Source organism: Hibiscus syriacus, unplaced genomic scaffold (assembly GCF_006381635.1).
Source record: "Hibiscus syriacus cultivar Baekdansim isolate YM2019G1 unplaced genomic scaffold, ASM638163v2 tig00014445_pilon, whole genome shotgun sequence".
NCBI classification, from domain to species: domain Eukaryota; kingdom Viridiplantae; phylum Streptophyta; class Magnoliopsida; order Malvales; family Malvaceae; genus Hibiscus; species Hibiscus syriacus.
Genome location: NW_024062327.1, coordinates 314,916 through 338,978, shown reverse-complemented (window position 1 = coordinate 338,978; position 24,063 = coordinate 314,916). Strand labels below are relative to the sequence as shown.

General features: G+C 35.7%; 3 protein-coding genes and 1 long non-coding RNA gene across 6 annotated transcripts; 3 read left to right on the top strand and 1 right to left on the bottom strand.

Moving 5' to 3' along the window:
* The first annotated feature begins 758 nt into the window (after positions 1–758).
* LOC120207347 lies at positions 759–10,107 on the top strand. Its single transcript, XR_005524191.1, has 3 exons — positions 759–769; positions 7,439–7,639; positions 10,097–10,107. It is a non-coding gene; the product is annotated as an uncharacterized LOC120207347 (long non-coding RNA).
* Positions 6,115–7,658, top strand: LOC120207346. Of its 2 annotated transcripts, XM_039206824.1 has the most exons (3): positions 6,115–6,311; positions 7,217–7,356; positions 7,424–7,452. In XM_039206824.1, the coding sequence occupies exons 1-3, from the start codon at positions 6,130–6,132 to the stop codon at positions 7,435–7,437; spliced, it is 336 nt and encodes a 111-aa protein (XP_039062755.1). In that variant the 5' UTR covers positions 6,115–6,129; the 3' UTR covers positions 7,438–7,452. The 2 variants fall into 2 exon arrangements, with proteins under 2 accessions (XP_039062755.1, XP_039062754.1); XM_039206823.1 differs by having other exon boundaries at positions 7,217–7,658.
* A 4,168-nt stretch (positions 10,108–14,275) lies between the features above and the next one.
* Positions 14,276–18,808, top strand: LOC120207344. 2 transcript variants are annotated; one of them, XM_039206821.1, is made up of 7 exons: positions 14,276–14,357; positions 14,484–14,616; positions 14,698–14,799; positions 15,457–15,628; positions 15,728–15,868; positions 15,956–16,241; positions 16,350–18,808. In XM_039206821.1, exons 6-7 carry the CDS (start codon positions 16,205–16,207, stop codon positions 18,662–18,664), a joined length of 2,352 nt encoding a protein of 783 aa, XP_039062752.1. In that variant the 5' UTR covers positions 14,276–14,357; positions 14,484–14,616; positions 14,698–14,799; positions 15,457–15,628; positions 15,728–15,868; positions 15,956–16,204; the 3' UTR covers positions 18,665–18,808. The 2 variants fall into 2 exon arrangements, with proteins under 2 accessions (XP_039062752.1, XP_039062753.1); XM_039206822.1 differs by having other exon boundaries at positions 14,484–14,799.
* A 283-nt stretch (positions 18,809–19,091) lies between these two features.
* On the bottom strand, positions 19,092–22,003 carry LOC120207343 (40S ribosomal protein S15a-5). Its single transcript, XM_039206820.1, has 3 exons — positions 21,821–22,003; positions 19,428–19,588; positions 19,092–19,256 (listed from the first exon to the last, which is right to left on the bottom strand). Exons 1-3 carry the CDS (start codon positions 21,948–21,950, stop codon positions 19,158–19,160), a joined length of 390 nt encoding a protein of 129 aa, XP_039062751.1. The 5' UTR covers positions 21,951–22,003; the 3' UTR covers positions 19,092–19,157.
* Positions 22,004–24,063: the final 2,060 nt, after the last annotated feature.

Here is a 24,063-nt window from a genome sequence, read left to right as displayed (position 1 = left end):
GGTTTGTTACAGCCTATCAAGATTCCTGAATGGAAATGGGAACGAATTACTATGGATTTTGTTACTGGCTTGCCTATGACTCCTTCGAAAAAAGATTCAGTTTGGGCGATTGTTGACAGACTTACAAAGTCAACTCACTTCATTCCTGTGCGAGTAAATTATACTTTGAACAAGCTGGCAAGATTGTATATTTCAAAGATTGTCAGATTGCATGGTGTTCCATTGTCTATTATTTCTGATCGAGATCCGAGATTTACTTCGAGATTTTGGAAGGCGCTACATACGACTTTGGGAATAAGATTGGATTATAGCACATCCTTTCACCCACAAACTGATGGTCAATCTGAGAGAGTGATTCAGATTCTTGAGGATATGTTGTGGGGTTGCGTAATCGATTTTCCTGGTAGCTGGGAGAACTTTTTGCCTTTGGCTGAATTTGCTTACAATAACAGTTATCAGACCAACATTCGTATGGCACCCTATGAAGCATTTTATGGGCGTAAATGTCGCACTCCGATCTGTTGGACTGAGTTGCGTGATAGGAAAACGTTGGGACCTGAGTTAGTGCGAGAGACGGAGGACACAGTCAGATTGATACGTGACCGTTTGAAAGAGGCATTTGATAGGCAGAAGTCTTATGCAGATCAGAGAATGAAAGATATACAATTTGAGGTTGGTGATCAGGTCTTCTTAAAAGTTTCACCGTGGAAGAAAGTATTGAGATTCGGGCGTAAGGGTAAATTGAGTCCACGATTTATTGGGTCGTATCGTATTCTGAAGAAAGTTGGACTTGTTGCTTATCAGCTTGAGTTGCCTTCCCACCTCAGTCGTATTCATGATGTTTTTCATGTGTCTATGTTAAAGCGATACCGTCCAGATCCAAGTCACATTATTCAGGTTGAAGAAGTAGAGCTGAGACCGGATTTGTCATATGAGGAGGAGCCCATTCAGATTTTAGAAAGAGATGAAAGAGTTCTTCGGAATAGGCGAATTCCAATGGTCAAAGTTCAGTGGAGTAATCGAGGCCCCTCAAAAGCTACTTGGGAGACATTGGAGTCAATGGAGGCTCAGTTTCCTCAACTATTCTCATAAGGTAAATTTCGAGGACGAAATTTCTTGTAGAGGGGGAGAATTGTAACAACCCGAATATTTACAAAATAATATTTAATTGAAAATGGACGTTAATTGTGAAAAATTGGTGAAATTTAATGACTGAACTAAAATTTATGAAAAGTTATAGGCCATTTTATAAGTTGAAGGAAATTCAGGGACCAAGCCCTGAATTCCTCCAAGGAGTGTCGGCAGGCTTATAATTTAAGCGTGGTTTCTGATTGTAAATCAGAAAACACAATTGAGAATTTGCTCAATTTTCCTTCTCTCGTACCCTTACTTCCAAGCCCGATTCCGATGCCGTCCAAATTCTGATCATCGTTTTAAAACCACCGTTGTGTTCATCATCGAGCGAGGAACAAACCCTTCAAATTAATTGAAGCGAAACGCGGCCAAACGTCGGGAATTTCCAGTCAAAGTAGCGACGGTTTTGTTAGCTCTATCGCCGAGGAAATCTTAAATTCACCGTTGATCGTTGCTCCGTTTACGACACCTCCCGCACCATCGTGTTCCTTGTGCCGTTCCGAGTTCACCGGTGTCAACCTTATCCGCCGTAGACGGCGGCGCGTGAGGAGGTGGTGCAGTCAAAGATTCGGCCGATTTGAAATCGAGCTCTCCGCCGTTCAAAAATTTGAACCGATCGTTGTAAGTATCTCGAAATCGCTCAAAATAATTTTTAGAAATTTTTCCGGGATTTTTAGGGCCCCGGAGGACGCCTCACGCGCCACACGCGCCGCCGCAGGGCGAGTGGCTGCTGGAAACCGGTTTAACCGGTTTTCAACCGGTTCTGACCGGTTTGACCGGTTTCAACCGGTTCGAACCGGTTTGACCGGTCTGAATCGGTTGACCCGACCCGACCGTTGACCCGACCCGACCCGACCGTTGACCCGACCCGACCCGACCGTTGACCCGACCCAACCCGACCGTTGACCGTTGACCGTTGACTTTCTTTGACCAAAACTTAAAATGGCTTTGACCGAGCATTAAACGACCGTTAATCTTTTCCGAGTATACCTATCCTGATAGTTTTCGACGTGCCGAATCCGTTTCCGTGGTCCGTTTTGTCAAATTCAATCCGAAGGTCTCCAAATCTACGGTCAAAGTGGTTGAATTTGACTTTGACCAAGAATTTGAATTTTCGAAAAGTCATACTTTATGTTTTTCGACGCCCTGATTCCGATTCCGCAATCCGTTTGGCCAAATTCAGACTCGAAATACCTCAAATTGATAGTCAAACCCGAAAAATGCTTATATACTTAAGAAGTTTAGCTTTGAACAATTAAATAGGATTTGGGACTGATAAATATTATTGTTTGAAGGTACAAGAGACTCTCCGGATCGTTCGACAGCTCGACCCAGCTCTTCTAGATCAATTAAACCACGTGTACCAGTATTCACCCGTTCGAAAACTATAGCAGAGCGTGGTGAAACCAGCAATCAGTAGATTTGTTATTTGAATCTATTGTCGAGGTGTGTTCCCTACTTATTACTGAACTGTTTTATTGGTTTTAATATGTGGTACACCGAATTCATTGGTTATTGTTTTATTGATGCACCAATTTAATGTGACAATTCCTGGAATATGGCTGCTATCTAATTTTTGTTTTGAATTGGTATATGATTACCATGTTTTTGGATTTATGGAATTTGTGTCACGGTGCAATTGAATTTTGGAATTGAATTACGATGGAATAGCTCTGATCAAGCTAACTGGGCCTAATGTGACTCTTGAGGGCCCCAAGATGTTTCATTAGGTCGGCTTTCCTTTGCTGTGTGCTTAGGGTAAGCTATATGGACTTATTGACTTGGGCTTAAGGATACAAGCTTCAGAGCCTATCCTTAAGTCGGCTTTCTTTTTGCTATGTGCATAAAGTAAGCTATATGGAAAATAATTTTGGGAACTACTGATGGTGTACCGGAAAAGGGTTTAAACTATGATTTTCAAAAAGTTAAACTCTTTTACGAATTTGTGAGATTACTGGACTATGATTTGTACCTATTGTGATTTTATGGAAATGTTGGGACACACTGAGCCTAGCTCACCTTTCGAAAATGTTTTCCCCTTTCAGATACCGTTGGTTAGATACCTCGGTTCGAGCACTTGGAGGATCAACATATCTCTTGAAGTATATCTGATTGTAATATTTTTACCTTGCAAGTTGACTTTATTTTGTTGACATGGACCTTATTTTAAAGTATGGGATTTTAATATGATGACACTTTTGCTATTACTATTCGGTTTATCAAGATTTGATTTTTAAGATATGTTTTAAATTAATTTATTACCTATTGGTATTATATTTACAAGTTGGGTTTTGATAGTATGATTTATTATAATTTCATGTCATTTATAATGTGATTTTACATTGATTTAATAACGGTTTCGGAAAAATGTCTTTAAGAATCATAATGTGATCCACTAGACTTAGTCGAAACGCATAGGCAGGGTCTAGGGGGTTACACAACTACCAAAAATAAGTCAACAAAATTATAATTATTTACTAACTGCAGCACCAATGGCGATAAACAGCAACTCAAAACGTCCATCTTTATCTGTTTTGATATGAGTTACCGACCCAGGATTTTTCAACTTTAAATTGTGATAATAAACCAGCAGTTGGGCAAACGATGCTTCTGGCGACCCCCTCAACAATTCCAAGGCATAACATTTGGCTCTCCAAGCTTGAGAATATGAGATACTAATCTTGAACCGAGCATTCATGTCAGTCATAATTTCATGTCCCCGATATACCCTTCCATTCAAAAACATTAACTCAGCCAGAAAACCACCCAACACCTTTTTGTTTGCCTGTCTATGGTGAGGAAAAACTTGGGTTCTTGAACATGTATGTTTATCAATAAAAGTCCTAACTTGAAACATTTCACAATCTTTTATCCTCTTAGCAATCATACGCTACGTACAGTTTTTTTCAATCATACACCTTGTTTCGAAACGATCTTTGCTTGATTTGTTAACTCTTAGTTGATAGCCATCTTCCACACATTTCGTATACAAAGCTATCTTCAAGTCTTCCTTTGTATCAAAACAATCATCTTTCTTGATACGAATAACTTTTGTGTAACAATCAACTGATATCTTTACCAACTCTTCTTCTGGTATCTGAAGTAATTCTGGAATATTCCAGTTATACTCTCGTGGCATTTTCTTCTTTTTCCTTTCTTCGGGGACTTCTTCTTCTTCTTTTTCTTCTTCCTCTTTTTCTTCTTCAGGGTTATATGAATTACAGAATGGATGTTCAACTTGTTCATTCACAGTCGTAACTTCCTCCTCATTATCATCAACAACATCTTCCTCGGCAGCGGCTGTTTCATCATCAAAATTTGGATTTTGACCAATATCAAAATCATTACATGCAGGGTCTGTTTCTTCTTCCATCACATCATCAAAATCCGAGTATTGACCAAGATCAAAGTCCAGGTATTGACCAAGATCAAAGTCCGGGTATTGACCAAGATCAAATTTCGAATACTGACTAGTACTCACAATTTTTTCTGTTGACTCATAATTGTCTAACTGGTCAATACGAAAACCGGAATTTGGTGCTGAAAGTTGATTGGATTTGGATTAGGAAAAGGTTGTGGGTTTTGAGATTGTGTTTGATATTGTGTTTGGTATTGGAAATGTGGTGAAATAAAATTTGCTTGGTGATGAAATTGTGGTGGAACCATTAAATTTTGGGTTGAAGAACTTAGTTGATTACTACCCGCTACTGACCCAACTTCACTACTTCTAGGTTCAACAACATATAATGTAACATCATCTTCTTGCAAAACACTAATGTAAGCAATGAATCGTTCCCCATCTTCATTGTCGGTTAACAAATAAACTTTACCTTTTCTCAGATAAGATAGCCTAAATCCACTTAGAGGCTCTAAATTCAATTTCTTTGCAACACGTAACATTAGAGTTTCATAAGTTAACTTTTTTATTGACAGTTTTAGCTGAAGATTCATGGGTAAAGGCACATATTATAAAACACCATGAACATTCTCCCATGACCCTCCAAAACATAAATCTATCCAAACATGATCAACATTAGATGATTTCATTCTAAAAATTGTAAATTAATTTACTAAACAAACGAGCTATAAACTAGATATCATCACTAACTTAGAGAAAAGCATACCTTTATTAAGTTGATAGTTGATAATTTGTGAGAGAAATCATTGAAAAATTATATAGAAATAAAATTATGTAAAACAAATAGAGATGGGGAAGGATGTCGTTGGATATAGGAACGGATGTCGCCGGAGAGAGTGATAGATGGAGATGGAATGAGTTGCGATTTAGGGATTTAGGTTATGAGTTGTTGCTGCTGTGTTGTTATATACCCAAAATATTTGTGTTGCGAAACTAAAACCTATTGCGAAATTAAATTCGCGTTGCGAATTTGAAATTCAGTTGCGAATTTGACTTTCGCGTTGCGAATTTGGAATATTGCAACGCGAATTTGGAAAAACGCAATGCGATTTACATATTCGCGTTGCGAAATTGGAAACTGGATTGCGAAATTGGAATTCGCGTTGCGAATTTGTTGGTCATTTTGACAAATCCAAAAAAAGTTAATTAAATTCGTATATTATAAGGCATTTTTGGTCACTGAAGTTATTTTCTCTTTAATGAAATAAAATGAAATCTAGGAAGCTAATAAGTTGAAGGGAAATGAAATCTAGGAAGCCTAGATCAGTCTCCTCACGTCCTTGCCGTTAACCAGTATCTTTTACTTGCTCTAATCAAAGCTAAAACTCCCTTCTTGTGCGTAGATCTACAGTGTATTTGATTTCCAAATCTTTCGCAATTCTCTTTATGTACTCAGATCTATTGATTTTAGAGCTCGATCACTATTCATCGTTATGTTGTCGATTGGATTTATGTTAATTTTTAGGGTTTTGAATGATTTTATGTTCTTTCTGCTTTAAGTTTTATACAAGGCATTTTCGTGGAAAATAATTTTTTCTAAGGACTTGTTTTATGTTTTATATACGGTGCAGATTCTGATGGCGTCAAAACTGCTGCAGTTGCAATCGAAGGCCTCTGAAGCGTCCAAGCTTGTAGTCAAACACGGAACTTCTTACTACAGGCAGTTGTTGGAGCAGAACAAACAATACATCCAGGAGCCACCAACAGTTGAGAAGTGCAACGAGTTGTCTAAGCAGCTCTTTTACACTCGCCTTGCTAGGTATTTTTACTTGCCTTTGAGTTTCTATAAAGATTAAAATGTTTCATTTAATACATGAACTTTCTTTTTCCTTTGTTGCCACAATGTATCATTGTATTTTGCTTACCTTAGAGTCGGTCAATTTGCCTGCACAAAATTTGGTTCTGAAATGTATGTTATCGCACCTACTTTTAATCATATAAAAATGAGACATTGACATATATGGTCTATTGTGTGTGCAGATGTTATATACTATATTTCTTACGCGTGAACCAAGTGAATTTTTGTTCCTGATAGAAGTGGTACATATGAAATTTTATATGGAATTTCAGTTGCGAAAGCGAGAGCATGCAGAGGCAACATCTTTGGTCATGTAATTTTAAGTTGTCCACATGAAATGAAACTACTGTTGTTATTATTAGAGAATTGGATTAATTAGTAGTGGTAGAAATCATTTTTAATCCATGAACGGAGAAACCATTTTGTGGAGAATTCCTAGGAAAATATATAATTTTGTTACCCATCTATATCAGTATGAGGCTCATATTTGGGATTTCCCTAGTTTCATCTGCTGGACAGAGACCAAATGGAAGCTGTCACACACCTTACTAGGAAACTATTGAGTTCATGAGAACAAAATTACAAGACTGCATTTTCTTTAACATCCTTGTGATTTCTGTGACCGCATATGACGTGCTGTGAGCTTCAGAACAGAAAAATAAAAGGACAAAACAATGTGGTTGTGTTGCTTATGATTTTGCGTGTTACAAATAATCAATGATTATACTCATTATATTGCAATTTACTTGTTTTGTGCTGTACCATTAGAAACAAATATTAGTTTACTCAGTGGAGGCAGTAATACTTGTTAAAATCAAAATCACAAGGATATGTCAAATTAACTCTTTTTTATGCAATTTGTGCAGTATCCCTGGTCGTACTGAGTCATTCTGGAAGGAGCTTGATTATGTGAAGAATCTGTGGAAGAACAGGAAAGAACTGAAGATTGAAGATGCTGGTATTGCAGCGTTGTTTGGACTGGAGTGCTTTGGATGGTTCTGTGCAGGTGAGATTGTGGGAAGGGGTTTTACCTTCACCGGCTACTACGTCTAAGTGAATGGATGGTATTTGAGGGAGTTTGATGTGAGTGCCTTTATCACTGTTCACAGAGTTGGATTGTGGCCAACCCCTTGATGAGTATTCTTTTGTTGTTTTCATGAAATTTTTGAGGTGAGAAATCAGTGGTTAAAGAGAGAGCCTAATAAATTTTATATTTGAAATGGCTTAGGTTGATAAGCCTTGCTGTTCTCTTGTTATCTTATCAGAATTAACTGTATCCAAGATTGATGGTAATTGTGCAAATTACTCGAACTTTTCTCATCTTCCTTTCTGTTTCTGTCCCGATTAATAATAATCCATAATTGGAGGGCATTGGTTCATGGTTTGCCAGCAGTGACTTTTTTTTTATAAAGATAAGAGGTATAATTAAAACCCCTTCATAACCAGTGTCATAACCATTTTTTTTAACAATTAAATTTTAAAAACAATTATGACTTTATTTGAAAAATTGGCGGTTTTAAATTGATTTGAAAATTTTAAATTGGAATCGTCATCGACATTTGGGCTAGGTAGGTTGAATACCTAAAAATATCTTTTAAAACAATTTTAAGAAAAATTATTTTTTAAGACAAAAATTGCTCTGTGTTTACCAAAACCCTAACTTAATAGATCCGGGAGTTGATTACGTGTGGGGAAGGATTAACACCCCTACAACGCCCAAAATTGATATTTAGTCGCTATATTATTGCAAATGGTGAAAATTACAAATCCAAATATAAAATTAGAATATGATTCATTTATTAAAGTTTAATTAATTTATTCCGAATTAATTATTTAAAGAAAATTCATTGACTTTATAAGAAACTTCGAGATTTACAATCCTCCGTCAGGGAAAGCTATCTCAACTATTTCTCGTTTGTAATAAAAGATTCTATCTTTGAATTATTTAAAACATTGAATTAATATAAAAAATTTGCATGAAATAAAATTGTGATTCATTTTTCAAAAACATGAATTATTAATATCAACATTAAATAAAACAAAATAAAAATAAAATGAAATATTATATTATATAAAAATTTACCATTAAAAAATGCTCGAGTTTTCAAGCTCATATTTCGTTTGAATGTCATATAGGATTACACTACTTCGATCGAGTAGTGCTTTCCACGTCCATTCTACAAATAAATGTTCTTGAAAATCTTTGAGTAACATAACAAATTATTAAATAAATAAGCATAAAAAGTACGTAAATATACTACACGAAAAAATATACACATGTAGACATACACGTATAAATATTTAACATGGCATCGAATACATCGCAATATTTACAGCAAAATAGGTACACACTAAGTTAAGGGCTAATATACGACAAGTAAATAATACAATGATCAAAACACATGAATACAGAAATACAGGAAACTAATCATACAATGATCCGAATTTTCAAACATAAGACGGTGATCAAATTGCATATAAACAAAATTTCGAGGAACTGAAAGCACAAATAGACCGGTTTTTAACAACATTGGAGATGGGGAACTAAAATAATAACATGGAAAAAAGAGAGTCAAGAACAAAAATATATCAAATTTCATATATAGCAGCAGTAAGTACCAAAACAAAATGAAATAAAAGTCACAGACCCTATTATGTAATAATTACATGAATTAAAACTCAATATAGTCAAAACAACAAGGACTAAACTGAAAATAAATTCCAAGTTAACACCCAGTCAAAATTAGTGACCGAAAAGTATACATAACCAAACACAAGACTTCAAAGTATGAATCACACAATTTTAAACATTTGTAAGTACAAAGGACCAAAATAAAATGAACCAAAAATATTCGAAAAGGTAAATAAGAATTATACCTAAGAGCAACAGGATACAAAGCAATGACTGAAATGAAAGATTTGCAAATATTATGACCAAAGTCTAACAATAACGAAATTGGTATAATACATATGATGGTGACTTAAATATAAACATTGAAAGATAAGAGCTCAAAAAAAATAATATAACACTTCAATTAATGGCCAGAAGGTAAGATTACAAAACCAGATAGACTGAAACAATTATTACCCGATGCACGAAAATACAACACTACCCCCTTCTAAAATTACATCGTTTCACAGGTGATATATATGTTTGAAACTAAACCCAAACCAGCCATTCCCCTCTCATTTCTCATTTCTATTTTTTTTCATTCTTTGGAGAGAGAAAACTCTCTCAAAACCACTATTCCCACCATGGGAGATGAACCATCGAGGCTCCCTGACCACCGAAGATCGATGGCCATGGGGAGTAAGCCTCGTCGAGAACCCCCTTTCACTCTTTTTCTCTCTTTCTTCTCTGTCTCTCTCTAAGAAAACTCAAAACCTAAACCCCAAAACCATATTAAAAAAGGGAAGATACCTTTACCTTCGGAGATGGGTTCTTTTATCCGATGAAACGAAGATTGACGATCTGGGTAAGGATATTTTTAGTCTCATTTTTTTTGTTCTCACTTCTCTCTATTTTTTTATTCTTTTTCTCTCTTTTTTTTGTAAAAATCTAGTCCATTTTTCTCTTCTCTTTTTTCTTTCTTTGTTTCCCTCTCTCTTATGGTTGTTGCATGCTCCATTTATAGCGATTTTAGGGTGAAATGATGAGATCTACCATAGGGGAATGATTTCTCTGAATTTTGGTAAGTAAAATCCCTGATTTTTTAGGATTTAGGATTTTTTAAATGGGGTTTTAGATTTGGTGATATATAACTGTTGGGGTTGATTTGTCCCCTTTTTACTATTGATGACGAGTTCTTGTCATTGTAGGTAGAAAATGACAGCATCAATAGGAGACAGCGACGATGGGGAATCCCGATAACGGTTCACGCGACGGGGAGAACAGAAGGTTGGCGCGTGTATTGCACGCACACCATCAAACGGTCTGGATTTTTTGGTGGCAGCGGCAGTTTCTCACTTAGGGTGAAAAACCCTATTGTTGATGTTTATGGGTCGTTGGATCTCAATCAGATCCAACGACTGAGATTGGGAGGCGACTGGAGAGATAGGGTAAAACCCTAGTCGGTATGGGCTCTGAAGTGGATTTTGCTCCTGTTTGGCATGTTGGATCATCCAGGTGAGTTGAATCATTGGGCCTGAACACTTGTATCGAGCTTGGATCTTCTTGGGCTTCAATGGTCCTATTCTTTTGTACTTAATGGTATTTGGGCCATTTTGTATTGTTTTGGATCTGTCCATAACAAATAATAATTAATTAATAACAATTAATAATAATAATAATAATAATTAAAACTCAAACAAAAACGGGTGTCTACAACCATCGTAAAACTAAGTTTTACGACGGACATTGGAAGGAGGAAAAGAGTACCTCAAAATTTTATTCATTAGAACCAACACAGAGCAATATTACAATTCAACTGAGAAACCAAAAGCTCAACAAGACCCCTTTAAGTACACTTACTCTCTAGTTACAAAAACTCCCTTTAATTATCCTATCTCTGCCTTAGCTAAAGCATCTGCCTCCTAGTTTGCAGAATGCTTAATATGTCTAAAGATCACATTACGAACCAATGCAACATTCATAATTTCCTTAACTAACTTTAAAAAAAAGTCATAGGTCAATTTCCAGGATTTTGTAACAACTCTAACACTATGGCACTGTCACTTTCCAAAATCAACCGACTTTTATCACACCATTCAGATTATATAAATAAGGAAAAGCCCACTTGGATGGCTTTCAATTCAATAAAAATTGGAGGTCCTAGGCCAGCAGCATGGGAGAACGACCCCATTAACTTACTCTCTTCATCTCTCAGTAGACCACTAATACCACTTCCCAACCAATCTTTATTCACATCCCCATCCATATTTACCTTAAAGAAACCCGAGGGCAGAGGAGACCAGGAGAAGGGGGACGTAACTAAGGCCTCGATGGTTGGGTAAGAATCAACCAAAATAGGATTCCCAACCAGACAATCAAAGGAGATATGATGGTTTGGAAGCTTTGCCAAGAACCAAGAAGCCAACCTGAAATAAATTTAAAAAAAAGGTTGGATTGATATAGCTTCCCATTCTCAATGATCATGGGAATTTCGAAATTTCTAGATGGTCCATAAGATGGCACTAGGGATGAAGTTCCAAAAATACAAACTTTGGACATAAACTAGGCCATTCTTCCAGGAAAACTTTTTTCGAATTAGAAACTACCGAAGAAACATTCCAAAGTCGTAGAAATTGAACCCAAAGACCCCAAGCTACACTGGAAGTAAAGAATAGGTGGTGAACAGACTTTACATCCACACCACATAACGGGAAAAGGGGTTCCACAATCTCATTTATGCCTCTCCTTATTAACTTCGATTTAAGTGTCATTTTTTGATTAAAAACCTGCCACACAAAAATTTCAACTCTTGGGGGCATAAGACCACTCCCAATATTCTTCAACCAGATCAATGGATCATTTTCAGACAACCCTACCACTAATTTGACACAAGAGTTGACCGAGTAAATTCCTTCTCCGTTTTTAGTCCATACCCTAAAGTCCTCCACCGACGAGTCCAAACTAACATTATTCAGGATCGACATGAGTTCCATTCAACTTTTTAGTTCTCAGTCCAATAGACCCATTCGAAGTAGGGGAACCAAACTCTGATATTTTTCTCGCCTTTTATTTTCGTAGAGAATAAAGAGCCAGGTAAACTGAACTTTCAACGGAATATTACCTATCCAACTATCATGTCAAAAGAGTATCAAATTCCCATTCCTCAATTGTACTTTTAGACGACTCCGAATAGTAACACCAAATTCATCATCTTTCCACTAATTATTTACTATCATCTCCACAGTCACAAGGAGTTAAAAGGCATAACTTTATTAAGAACAATCTACTGAGCATCAACATTATACTTGCTGCACAACTTCATCTTCCACCACGACCCTTTTTCAATAACAAATTTCCAAACCCATATCCCTAGTAGAGCCCTATTCACAAGTTTTAAATCATGAATGCCGAGGCCCCCAACAATTTTTGGTTTACACACCTTTGACCACTTTACCCAATGTATCCTATTCCTCTCATTTGATCCACCCCATATGAAGTTTTCCATGATAGAGTTTAATTTTCTCAACACTTTCGACGGCATTTTGAAGGATAAATAGTAAATTGGTAAGGATCTCAACATTGATTTAATCAGCACCAACCTCCTCGCAATAGATAAGGTAGCCACTTTTCAGCCAACCAATTTCTGATAGAAACGCTGCACCACCAGTTCCCATAGTGCCGAGGAATTCTTTTTTTCTCTCCAAGAGGCAGCCCTAGGTACTCGGTCGGGAAAACTCCAATAGAACAATCAATAGATGTTGCCTACCCCCTTAGCGTGTCGTTTTCCATATTAATTCCAAAGATTCTGCTTTTATTTAAATTTAATTGCAACCCCGAGCACAATTCAAAGATTAGTACCCTTTTATATTCTTTAATTGTTTTTCTAAAGCATTGCAGAAAATTAGGAGAACGTCCGCAAACTGCAGGTGAGTCAAGACGAACAGATGGTCTGAGGTGCCAATCTGAAATCCATCGAACAAACCCCACTTCACCGCTTTGGAGAGTAATAGACTGAGAAATTCTCCCACCAAATTAAATAACATTGGCAACAATGAGCAACCTTGTCGTAATCCTCTAGATATCCTAAAATAATCAGTAGGTGAACCATTTACTAAGATAGAAATGGATGTTGTTGAGATGCATTTTAGAATCCGGGGTCGCCACCTTTGTCTGAAACCCATGAGTTCCATGATCTTCATCAGTATGGACCAATCTACCGAGTCATATGCTATCCTAAAATCCACTTTAAACGCCACTCCCTTCAACCCTTTCTTCCTCCAATAATCAATCCCCTCCTTCGCTAAAAACGCACAGATAATTAATTTGTTTGTTAGACTTATAGGTGTGCTAGATTAAAAATCACTTTTCTACCAATCTTTTTGAAAAGCATTACCAAATTGGTATTAGTTCTAAAATCAGAATTGATTGATTGCTTAATTTGTTTGTTAGACTTATAGATGTGCTAGATTGAGTTTTTTGATCCCATTTGAGGTTGAAGCTGCTCCTCAGACTTCTGTTGCAATATGCTGCCTAAAGTATAGTGAAAGCTCGTAGTAAATACCCAAATATTCTCTTTTTCTTATATATGGGTATTTTATTTTTTTTAAAATGTTTATAAGCTTGGTATTTTAATGAATTCGAACATAGTTCTCCTTCATTTGGTCAAAAAACTGCTTGAAACAGGCAGATGCCATTCGAACTAATTGATTGAGGCCAGCAATTGGGGTTAGGATGTTAGCGCCTGCGTGAACCTGACGTATATATCACCAATTAGTTTATTGGCCCAAACAAGCCTTACAAGTTATTACGTGGAACTTTAGCCTTTAATTTTAAATTGATAAATACATGGCGTAACAATAAATAAAGTAAGCTCATAAAATCTTCTAAAAATTTAAAGCTAAATGATGAAACAATTAGTAAATTTAATACAAATAAGGGATTTATATATAATAGCGTGTAGATACTATTCTGAATGAGAGATCTAGAAATTCTAGAAATTTATGTACCTTTGAGAGGCGTTTTGGTAATTGTCGTTGAACAGTCGTTCATTTATTCAGTGTCCCCTCCTATCGAATTTGACTCCACACGTTTTCTTACACTATTCCCAGAAATCGAGTGCTGTGACTTCTAATTAGATTCCATTACCTGACCATCACAAGAAATTAAGGTTTTAAAAATACGACATTTCAATTTCCGCGAAAACTCCAATCAGACTCCTTTATCCTTCTTCATCGCGAAGAATCCCAAATCCCGTTAACAACTACTCATCCGACCAAATCAAAATCTCATTTTTGGTAACCCCCCCTTTCTAATTCCTTTTAATTCCATTCTTTAACGAATTATCGGACACCCCATCGAAGAAATATGCTTCACCGGAGCTTCAAGCCGGCCAAATGGTAAAATACTTCTCTTAATCTTATTTCTATAACTGTTTATTAATCGAATTGTTTTTTTTGTGTGTGTATGAATCGAAGAGGTGGTATGATCTTTTGGAATTTTTTGTGAATTTTGATTTGATGTAGCAAGACAGCTTTAAAGCTAGCGATACCACGAATAAAGCTAATGAAGAACAAGAGAGAAGCAAATGTTCATCACTTAAAGAGGGAATTGGCTCAATTACTGGATTCAGGACAAGATCAAACGGCCAGAATTCGGGTATTAAAGTTCCATCGAAGTTTCTCGATCATGCTTTGTTTTGAGTTCAGGTGGTACTAACTAATTTTTTAAAATTTTCAGGTGGAGCATGTGGTTAGGGAAGAAAAGACTGGCAGCGTTTAATCTTCTCGAGATATACTGTGAACTTATCCTGGCTCGCATGCCCATCATCGAATCACAAAAGTGTGTAAATTTACTTTCTTTACTATTCATATATTGTTTTTAATTGCCTTTTATGGAATTAGGGTAATTTTACTGAGCTAGCGTTTGAATAAGTAGAGATAAAGAGACCTTCATTGTTAAAGCAACTCGAATTGGTTAAGCTTACTTGATACCTAGGGAATTCTTGGGGGCATTTTGTTGTTTCAACTTTCGTTTTTCTTGAAATATTTATGTCCAAGACTTGTGTGCAATGCATATATGGACTTAGGTACTGGGATATGACGCTGCAAAGGCCCTCCTAATATATGGAAAGAACTTGCAAAAAAATTGAATATACATATATCTGCCACTCACACCCATCCGAAGTAATATAGCTAGGGAAAGTGATATTCAATTCACATACCGAAAAACTACTTTGATTTGAACTTTTAGTAGATTGGCAACTTCTGCCAGAATTTGGGGTGCCTGGTTATTGCATTGGCTTTACATGGCTGGATTTGTGTGTTAAATGCATAGATAGGTAAGCATGTATTGATGGATAAATAATAAACGTATCATTGTTAGCTTATAGAGAGCAAGATTTTATAATTGCTGTTGGTCTTTCTACAAAATTAAATTGTGTCAACCGCTACTTCTGTTAATAACTGAGTTGTGTTTTTACTGACCTTAATTATTCAGAAACTGCCCCATTGATTTGAAGGAAGCAATATCAAGTGTCGTATTTGCATCTGCAAGGTGTGAAGAAATACCAGAACTCAAGGATGTTTCCAAACATTTTACGGCAAAATATGGAAAAGAATTTACTTCTTCTGCGCTTGAATTGCGTCCTAATTGTGGTGTTGGTCGCATGGTTAGTATGGAACATCTACTATTGAATAAAATGTTGTTGAAATTTACTCAAACATATGAAAATTAGGTAGCCCTAACAAAATCTTTTTGTTTCCTTTAGTTGGTTGAAAAACTATCTGCTAATGCACCTGATGGTCCAACTAAACTCAAAATTTTGACTGCAATTGCTGAGGAACATAAGATCAACTGGAATCCTGAATCATTTGGAGCGAAAGAATCAAAGATTTATGATGACATGCTGGTAAGACTAGTAGAATATTTGGTTATGAAGTGGTTAATTGATTTTCTCGATCACTAATTCTCTCTCCATATGAATTTGCTCCTGCAGAATGGACCAAATACTTCTATGGAGGCCACCAAAATTTTGGCAGATCCTCCAATTATCCAAGCTTCATCCAGTCATGAGCAGAGACCTCCCAGTGTTCAACTTCCTAATAATGATAGGGAGCCACCTCATGTTCAAGATTCAAAACACATTGGAAAAAGTGACGCACCAACACGTTTCTATGAGCACAACTCAGGATCATCTCTTCATCCTAATAATTTTGATTAGTCAAATACTAGTACCAATAATTCGATGTCCTCTAGAACTTATCCACCAAATTCAAAACATGGTATGTTAATTATTAGATTTAAACTTGCTGTCGATTTCCTTTCAGTAATTTTTTAATCATTTGTTCTGTGTTAATTGTTGGTAAATATTTGGGTATTTGGTTTTTCAGGAATTGAGAATCATGGGATGGAATTTAGGAATTCATATTCTGGTAATGAGAGACCTTCCTCATTATCAAATCAACATTGGCAAATGGAATTTAAAGATGCTACTGCTGCCGCTCAGGAAGCTGCAGAATCTGCAGAGCGAGCAAGCATGGCTGCCAGAGCTGCTGCCGAACTTTCAAGCCGTGGTAGTATCTCACAACAGCATCCAATGGAATCACACATGTCACCTCCTCATAGTATGAAAGATGAGGAACTACAAAAGTATACCCACTCATCGTCTCAAAATGAACATCATGCCAGACATCCGGTTAATAATTCCCATCATGGAAGGAATTCAGGGGGTTATAAACATAGTAGCGTTGCTAGGAGCAGTGATAACTCCACTCACAATTCCTTTAAGTCAACTGCAGCTTCCTACAGTGAAAAAGCATCAGTGAATAATGAAACTGCAGATGCTTATTCTCAAATAAACACGTCTGAAGGCAGGCAGATGGAGCATTTTACTGAACCGAGTATCAATAGAAACTCGGGCAAAAATGGGATGCAATCTGTGAATGAACTGCATGATATTAAGAATACTCTGAATCTTGATCATCATGAAGTAAGGGTCGGAGACCAATCAAGCTATCCCTCTTCTCATTTTCAATCAAACACTTTCACTGATGATCATAATCTTGTCTCTAAATTAGATTGGCAGAAGTCTGATAATGATCAGAAAAACTTGGATGAAAGCAGGATGGAATTTGAGAATGAACTGCATGATACGAAGACCCATGATGATCATGTTGTTGTATCAAATTTAAACCGTCAGAAGTCCAGAAATGATTACGATGAAGATTTATTTCTTCCCAATGATAAAGGAAGCCTTCCAAGAAGCACAAAAGAAACAACAGATTCTTTCGACAATGCCTCAGCAGTTTTTGATGACTACAGATCAGATGATTATGAAGATAATTTTGGTTTGGAGGAAGAGCATAAAGTACGTGAATATAACATTAACTTTTCTTCTCCAGGTCAAAGATCTCCTACTCATCCATTTACAACTGGAAATTCTTGGAGAGTTCAGCAGAACAACAGTTCACCTGAAAATTCTATTTCAAAATCGCATATTTTCTCAGAGGAGTGGACTACACAGGCCTTCTTTGAAAGTTCAAGCAGCTTTTCAGCTCCTTCCAATGTGGTTGACTTGCCTGCAACTTTTGATGATTATGGCCCTAGTTCAGAAAGTGAAGAGGTGGTAGACAAATCTAAGTTTGTCAGGAGTAGCTATTTTAGTGAAGGTAAACAGAATATGGGTTCCAACAAGCCTGAAAACAAAAGTAGTTTGACTCCACAGTTGGCTGAAGGCATTGAAGAGATCGAACATTCCAATGAGTCTAATCTGGAAGAAAGTAAGGAATTGAAATTTGGAAACTTGACAGGTGGCCTACGAAATAAGGGTTATAGGTACCCAACGTATTCAAAAATCCCACGAGACAATGTGTTTTCCTATGGAGAAGCTGCCAGTGATACATCAACTGGAATGACGAAATCTTCTCCCGCAGCAGTGGAAGCTTCGGTTAATTCTGGAACTTATGATCAAGAGCCATACAGTAGGAAAGGGAATGATGAAGTGAGTAGAAAGCTGGGCCCGAGAGCATTGGTTAATCAGGTTGACTCTAGTGATGATGGTTCTGAGGAACAACCAAAAGATACTTCTAGTAGCATTGATGGCCATAACAACATAACTTCAATTTTTGAAGAAAGTAAAAAATCAAGCTCAAGGGGCACTGTCCCATATTTTAATTCTGGGAATAATGATTCTGATGAAGATTTTCCTAAAGCAAGTTTGAAGGCTCACTCAAACACAAATTTATCTCGAAGGACAAAGGCCTCTCTTCCACATTCACGTAGAAGTTCCAATTACAGAACTACCGTTTCCTCTGAACCAGCAGTAGTGTTTGACCATGGTGAGAAGAAGAGTTTAACCACAAGGAGTACTGATGCTGATGAAGAAGTTCCGAAGAGACAGCCTGACAAAAAGAACTCAGATAACCGGGAAAGTTCTCAGCATTCTCGGTTGGCCCCTCAACCAACTTCAAGGCCGGTTTCAGAGACCAAAGGCTCTTCAGTTGGTGTAACATTGAAGTCATCAGTGAAAGAACAACAGTCTGCCCATGTCTGGAAGAGTACAACATCGGGTAGTGCCAAAAGTTTGAATGCTAAAACTTCAGATGGGGAGGTATCATCTAAGGAGAGTGCTAATCATGTTCATCCAAAGCTTCCCGATTTCGATGCCTTGACTGCGCACTTGAATTCTCTCAGGCAGAATCGCTAGTGTACAGATACTTCGTGCATTCTGATATGCCGTGTTCATGTTATTGGTGACTTATCTTCGATTTGCATGTTAACAGATTCTTTTTTAAACTTTATAGGGATGTTTTACCAAGTAGAGTTGAAATATTATTTGTTTATTATTTGATTTGATACTTGCGGCAAAACAGTTCCTTTGAGATTAGAGAATTAAGAGCGCAATAAGTTTCTCAGGCTGAGTGCGACATAGTGAAACGCCATTGTTAGCAAATTACCATAGGAGCAAACAATATAAAATTCCAAAGCAATTAAATTTGAAGTTTGCTTTTGTAGTTCAATTATTACGAAAATAAAAACAAATCAAGGCATGAAGCCAAAATTGTTATTACTGTGATCATACTGTTTTAATGATACCAAGTTCTGATAGATATCGATTAGAAGTTTAACACATAAAGCAGTGCTTAAAGAACCACCCTTCTCCATTTCACATCAGACAGTGATAAAAAAGATAAACGAATCTAATGAAAATAACCCAGAACCTGCCCACCAACATTCCTTCTAATAGCTTCTTCATGATCCAAAACACCATCTGGAGTTGAAATCACGACATAACCCCACTGCATGTCATAAGAACAATAAGCAAGGTCAGTATCAAACCAGAAGAGGTCATCGTTCCATGACTTAAAGATTCTACTAACATAGCTGGAATGCTTGCATTTTATAATCCCAAGCACTTTCTACATTAAAATGGCAATGGGTAACACCAGACACAAGGATTTTCAACAAACCTGTCGTGTTGGAAGTTTAACTGTTTTGTATTTTTCGATATCCTTTGCTTTGATGTCCTGCCTGTAAGTGAGTGCCCGACAATCATTTACCCTGCCTTGCAGTTCAACCGTTATCCTCCCCACTCTATGAGGATCATGGACCTCGAAATTCTTTATGTATCCTTTCAAAATAAAAATTACAAAGAAGTCAAAGACCCAACAATAAGCAATAGATTCAAAAGTAGCAGTTGCCACAAGTCTAAACACACAAGACAACTAGATTTGTAGACGCTTAGTTCATGAGATTATGACTGCGCTAATGCATCAAAAAGAGCATGATGCCTAACGGTTTTCAAAGCTTAAAAAACCCAAAACTAAGATTGATAAGAAGAAAAAGAACAAACTTTTCATAGTTCTTTCTACATCATATTGATAAAATAACCTGGCAACTGAAGATAGAAGCATGAATTCTGGTAATCATTTAACATCTAAACACACGTGTTTCAAGCAAAAGTGAAAATAAACCATAAGAGTGAAGGAGAATGCACCACTTTCGTATTACATCATCAGCTGCAGAATAAATCCCCATTGTCCTTCAATTTTTTAACAAAAAGGGATTCATATTCATATGTTATGGATACTTGTACAGTCTAAATATGAACCAGCAGCTTCCAACATTCAAATTAGCCAAAAAAAAGTGCGTCACCAAATAAGCTTATAGCTCACTGTTAGCTGGATCACTTCAATTTAACCAACTCTTGAGATTAATCAACAAAATATAAAATAAATCACAAACCCTCGATTATTACCCTAAATAATCAAAAGCCATAATAAAAAACAATGTAATAAAGAATAAAGAACAGAAAAAAACATCCTGAAAGCCTCACAGGTTACAGGTCTAATTGCATGTTGTACAGTTTTCTACAAGGTGTTACCAAGATTTTAACTGGTGGATTAGGGCATATTCTCTCCAGAATTAGTAACCCTACTCAATCTGCATTTGTGCCTGATAGAAAAATTGTTGACAACATATTGCTTGCTCATGAGCATGTAAGTAATTATCTCAGGAATGATGGGGTTGCTAGATGTGCTATGAAGATAGAGCATGGGAAAGCTTATGATTCCTTGCATTGGGACATTTATAGAAGTTCTCCTCGGTTTAAATTTTCCTCACCAGCTTATTGACGGGGTATGAATTGTGTGAGAACTCCTTGGTTTTGGTTATGGTGAATGGATGTTTAGAAGGATATTTCCTGGTAAAAACAAGTCTAAGAGAAGGCGATCCTAAGTCCCCTATGCTTGGTCAGTGCCCTTAAACACTTCAGAAATGTCTTAGGACTCCAAATCAATGAAACAAAGGGCTCCATTTTCCGTTGCAGTATGCAAAGAGGGCTTAAAGATCAGATCCTTCAGTTTCTAGGGTTCGGGGAAGGTACTCTCCCAGATACTTATCTCGTTGTTCCTTTAATTTCCTCAAGAATAACTAAAGAGATGCACAAAAGCTTGTTCAGAAGATACGAACCGAATCAGCTCTTGGATAGTGAAGCACCTTTCTTTACAGGAAGAGTTCAACTGATCAACTCTGTTTTGAGTATCATGCAGGTATATTGGTGTTGAAGTGTTTTTATATCCATAAGTTTCTTATGGAAGGGTAATACTAATGCTTCTGGGAGAGGAGTTGTTGATTGGGACATTCTATTGTATCCACGTCTAAGAAAGAAGGCGGGCTTGGTATTAAAGATATCATGATCTTTTGGGGCTTAACTAAAACACCTGGTTCTAACTGGATATGGAGATATCTCTTTGATTTGAGAAAGTCCTTCAAAGTATTATTCAAGTATAAATTGGGAAAAGCTGATTTCAGCTTTTGGTTTGACTCAATGGTTAAATGGAAAGAGCTATTTGATCTATTTCCTGGGATTTTAACATTTCTGATACAGATGTCCCTAAGACTCCTATTTCCATGAAAACACAGACTAGCTACGAAAGATAGAATGTTGCGTTGGAAAATCATTGCAGACGACTCTTGCAGCTTTTGTACCACTCATAAGGAAGACTATTGAGCATCTATTGCTCTTTCTCTGGAGATGTTTGGAAACAACTCTGGTATAAATGTTTAACCCTGGGGGAGAGAAATCAGCTAGTTTACTAGGAAAGCCAAGGGGGAAAGTCAGACAGCTCTATTAGAGTTGTAGCTTTTCTTACCACAATTCATTGCTTTCCTAATTTTCAAAATACCAACGTTGAAGTAGTTAGATTCATTCAGAAAGTTTGGTATAGTGTCAAACTGCGTGTTTTGCTTAGTTTTTCTTCTAATTACATAGATGGTTTTTGTTGAATTACTTCACTGTATGGTTCTTTGATGCAATGAAATACCTTTATTGATAAAAAAAAGGGGAAAAAAAAGAGTTCACCTTGATTTTTCATGATATTAAGAAAGGAAGATATAACGGTGGAGATTGGTTTCAGTTCCACCGACGCTTTGCCTCTCTTCTCCGCATTCACTATTGACCTCAACGCATCGTTCAGTATCCTCCTACCCATCTCTCTCTCTCACACAACCACTTCCAGAGCTGACGGCTAAACCCTCAATTTCGACTAACGAAACTGCTTTAATATACCAGTCGAATCAGCAAAAAAAAAAAAAGGGAGTTCAAGAATCGAACTCGGGACCTCTCGTACCTAAAACTAGAGTTATAACACCAGACAAAACACCAAAATCTAGAGGTTGGCTTTAATATACTTTTATTTGTAATAATAATCAAAACGAAAATACAGACTTTTAAAATAGGTTTTTACCAAATTAACCGAATAATAAAAAAATAATAAATATTTAATATGTATTATTTATAAATTTTGATTAATTCGATTAATCAATCAATTAATCTAACTTATTTCGGTTCAGTTAAATTTTTTTAAAATTCAGTTCGATTAACGATTAATAAGAAAAAAATCAATTAATGAAATTTGGATAATTAAATTCGGTCGGTTAACCGAATTATCTATTTGAGCACCCTTATTCACATCAAGAATCATCTACTAGTCAAAGGCCTAAAATTATTCATATTATTGCATTTATTGTATTGTTTATTTCATTTTACTTCATATTTTTTAAAAACTAATTAAATATATTTCTTTTGAAACGAATATACCCACTATACTCTACTTATTTTAATTTGTGGTTCGAGAATTAACTTACTTATTTTTTTAACATATAATTTGCATTAATTAACTAACGAACATAATCCAAATGGCACGCAGACAAACAAAATGAATGAGCTAAAGCTTAAATCCCGACACATAATAACATAGGGGCTAGGGTTAGGGCTAGGGCTAGGGCTAGACCAAGATGGTAATGGGGTAAAATCTTCACAAACAATAAAGCACAGAAAAAATGCCCATAGATTTCACGTGGAACCCACGCAATTAGAAAAAAGAAAATATATCTTAAAGGTTACTAAATTGTATTTAAATAGTTATTTTTATAATTATATTATTAAAAATTATAAAATATTCATTAAATTTAAATTTAAAGATATATGAAACTTTAAAACCTTTCTAAAAATAAATTATATTCAAAATTTCTTTTTACATTCCATTGAACCTCCAAATCAAGAAATTAAATCAATTAAACTTTTAAATTTAAAAATCGAATCAATTAAGTTATTTGATCAATTTTAACATTACATTTTAATAACTTTTATGATATATTACTACAAAGAGAACATCGCGATTCTTCCACGTAAATTTTACAGGTTGCTTAAAGAAAAATTATAAAATATATTAAACTTCTAAAAATATATATTTTTAAAAAGAAGTATTAATAAAAAAATTGGAAATACACGTAAGTAGGACAGTAAGTGATGAGACATATTGTAAGTTATTCGATATTAATTCGATCAAAATTCGATCAACTTTTAAATCGAATTGACTCGACTTGAGTTCAAACACAACTTAAATTCTTAACGAGTTGAAGTGAACTACTTGATATTTGATTTGAAAAGCTCATGAGCAACTAGAAAAATAATATATTAAATTTTTAGTTTTTAATTAAATTAATAATAATATTACCATTTATATTTTATTCCTTTTAAAAAAATATAATATAAAGTTTTTATGTACTTAAGATTTTTGTTAAAGTTTAAATTTAAGCTTTAATCGAGCTAAGTCAAAAAATATTCCAAGTTTAAATTTTTGGAGCTCGAGTCGAACTTCAATTTTTTAATTTCGGTTCAAGTTTAAAAATTTTAAACTCATAAGTTTTCGAGTCGAGACGATTTTCAATTTTGTAATTCAAGTTCAAACTGAACTTGATAATTTCAAACTCGTAAATTTTCAAACTAAATCAAACTCAGTTTTACACTTTTTTAATCAAGTCGAGTTCAATACTATTCGAGTTCGGCTCGACTTGTTTACAATCCTACCCTTAACAACACTGTGATGTGACATATAATATTACATGGTCCAAGTAATATTTGATTTAACTGTCAATATGGATCAAATGGACGAATTGATGTAGTTTCAAAGTATAAATTTTTAGTTAGGTGAAAATCTTAAGGGACTTAATTTTTCTAAAAAATAGAGATTTCATACAAACTTAATCCTTAAATTTATTAAATTATTATAAAATAATTATTAGTTTTATCAAAATTTTAAA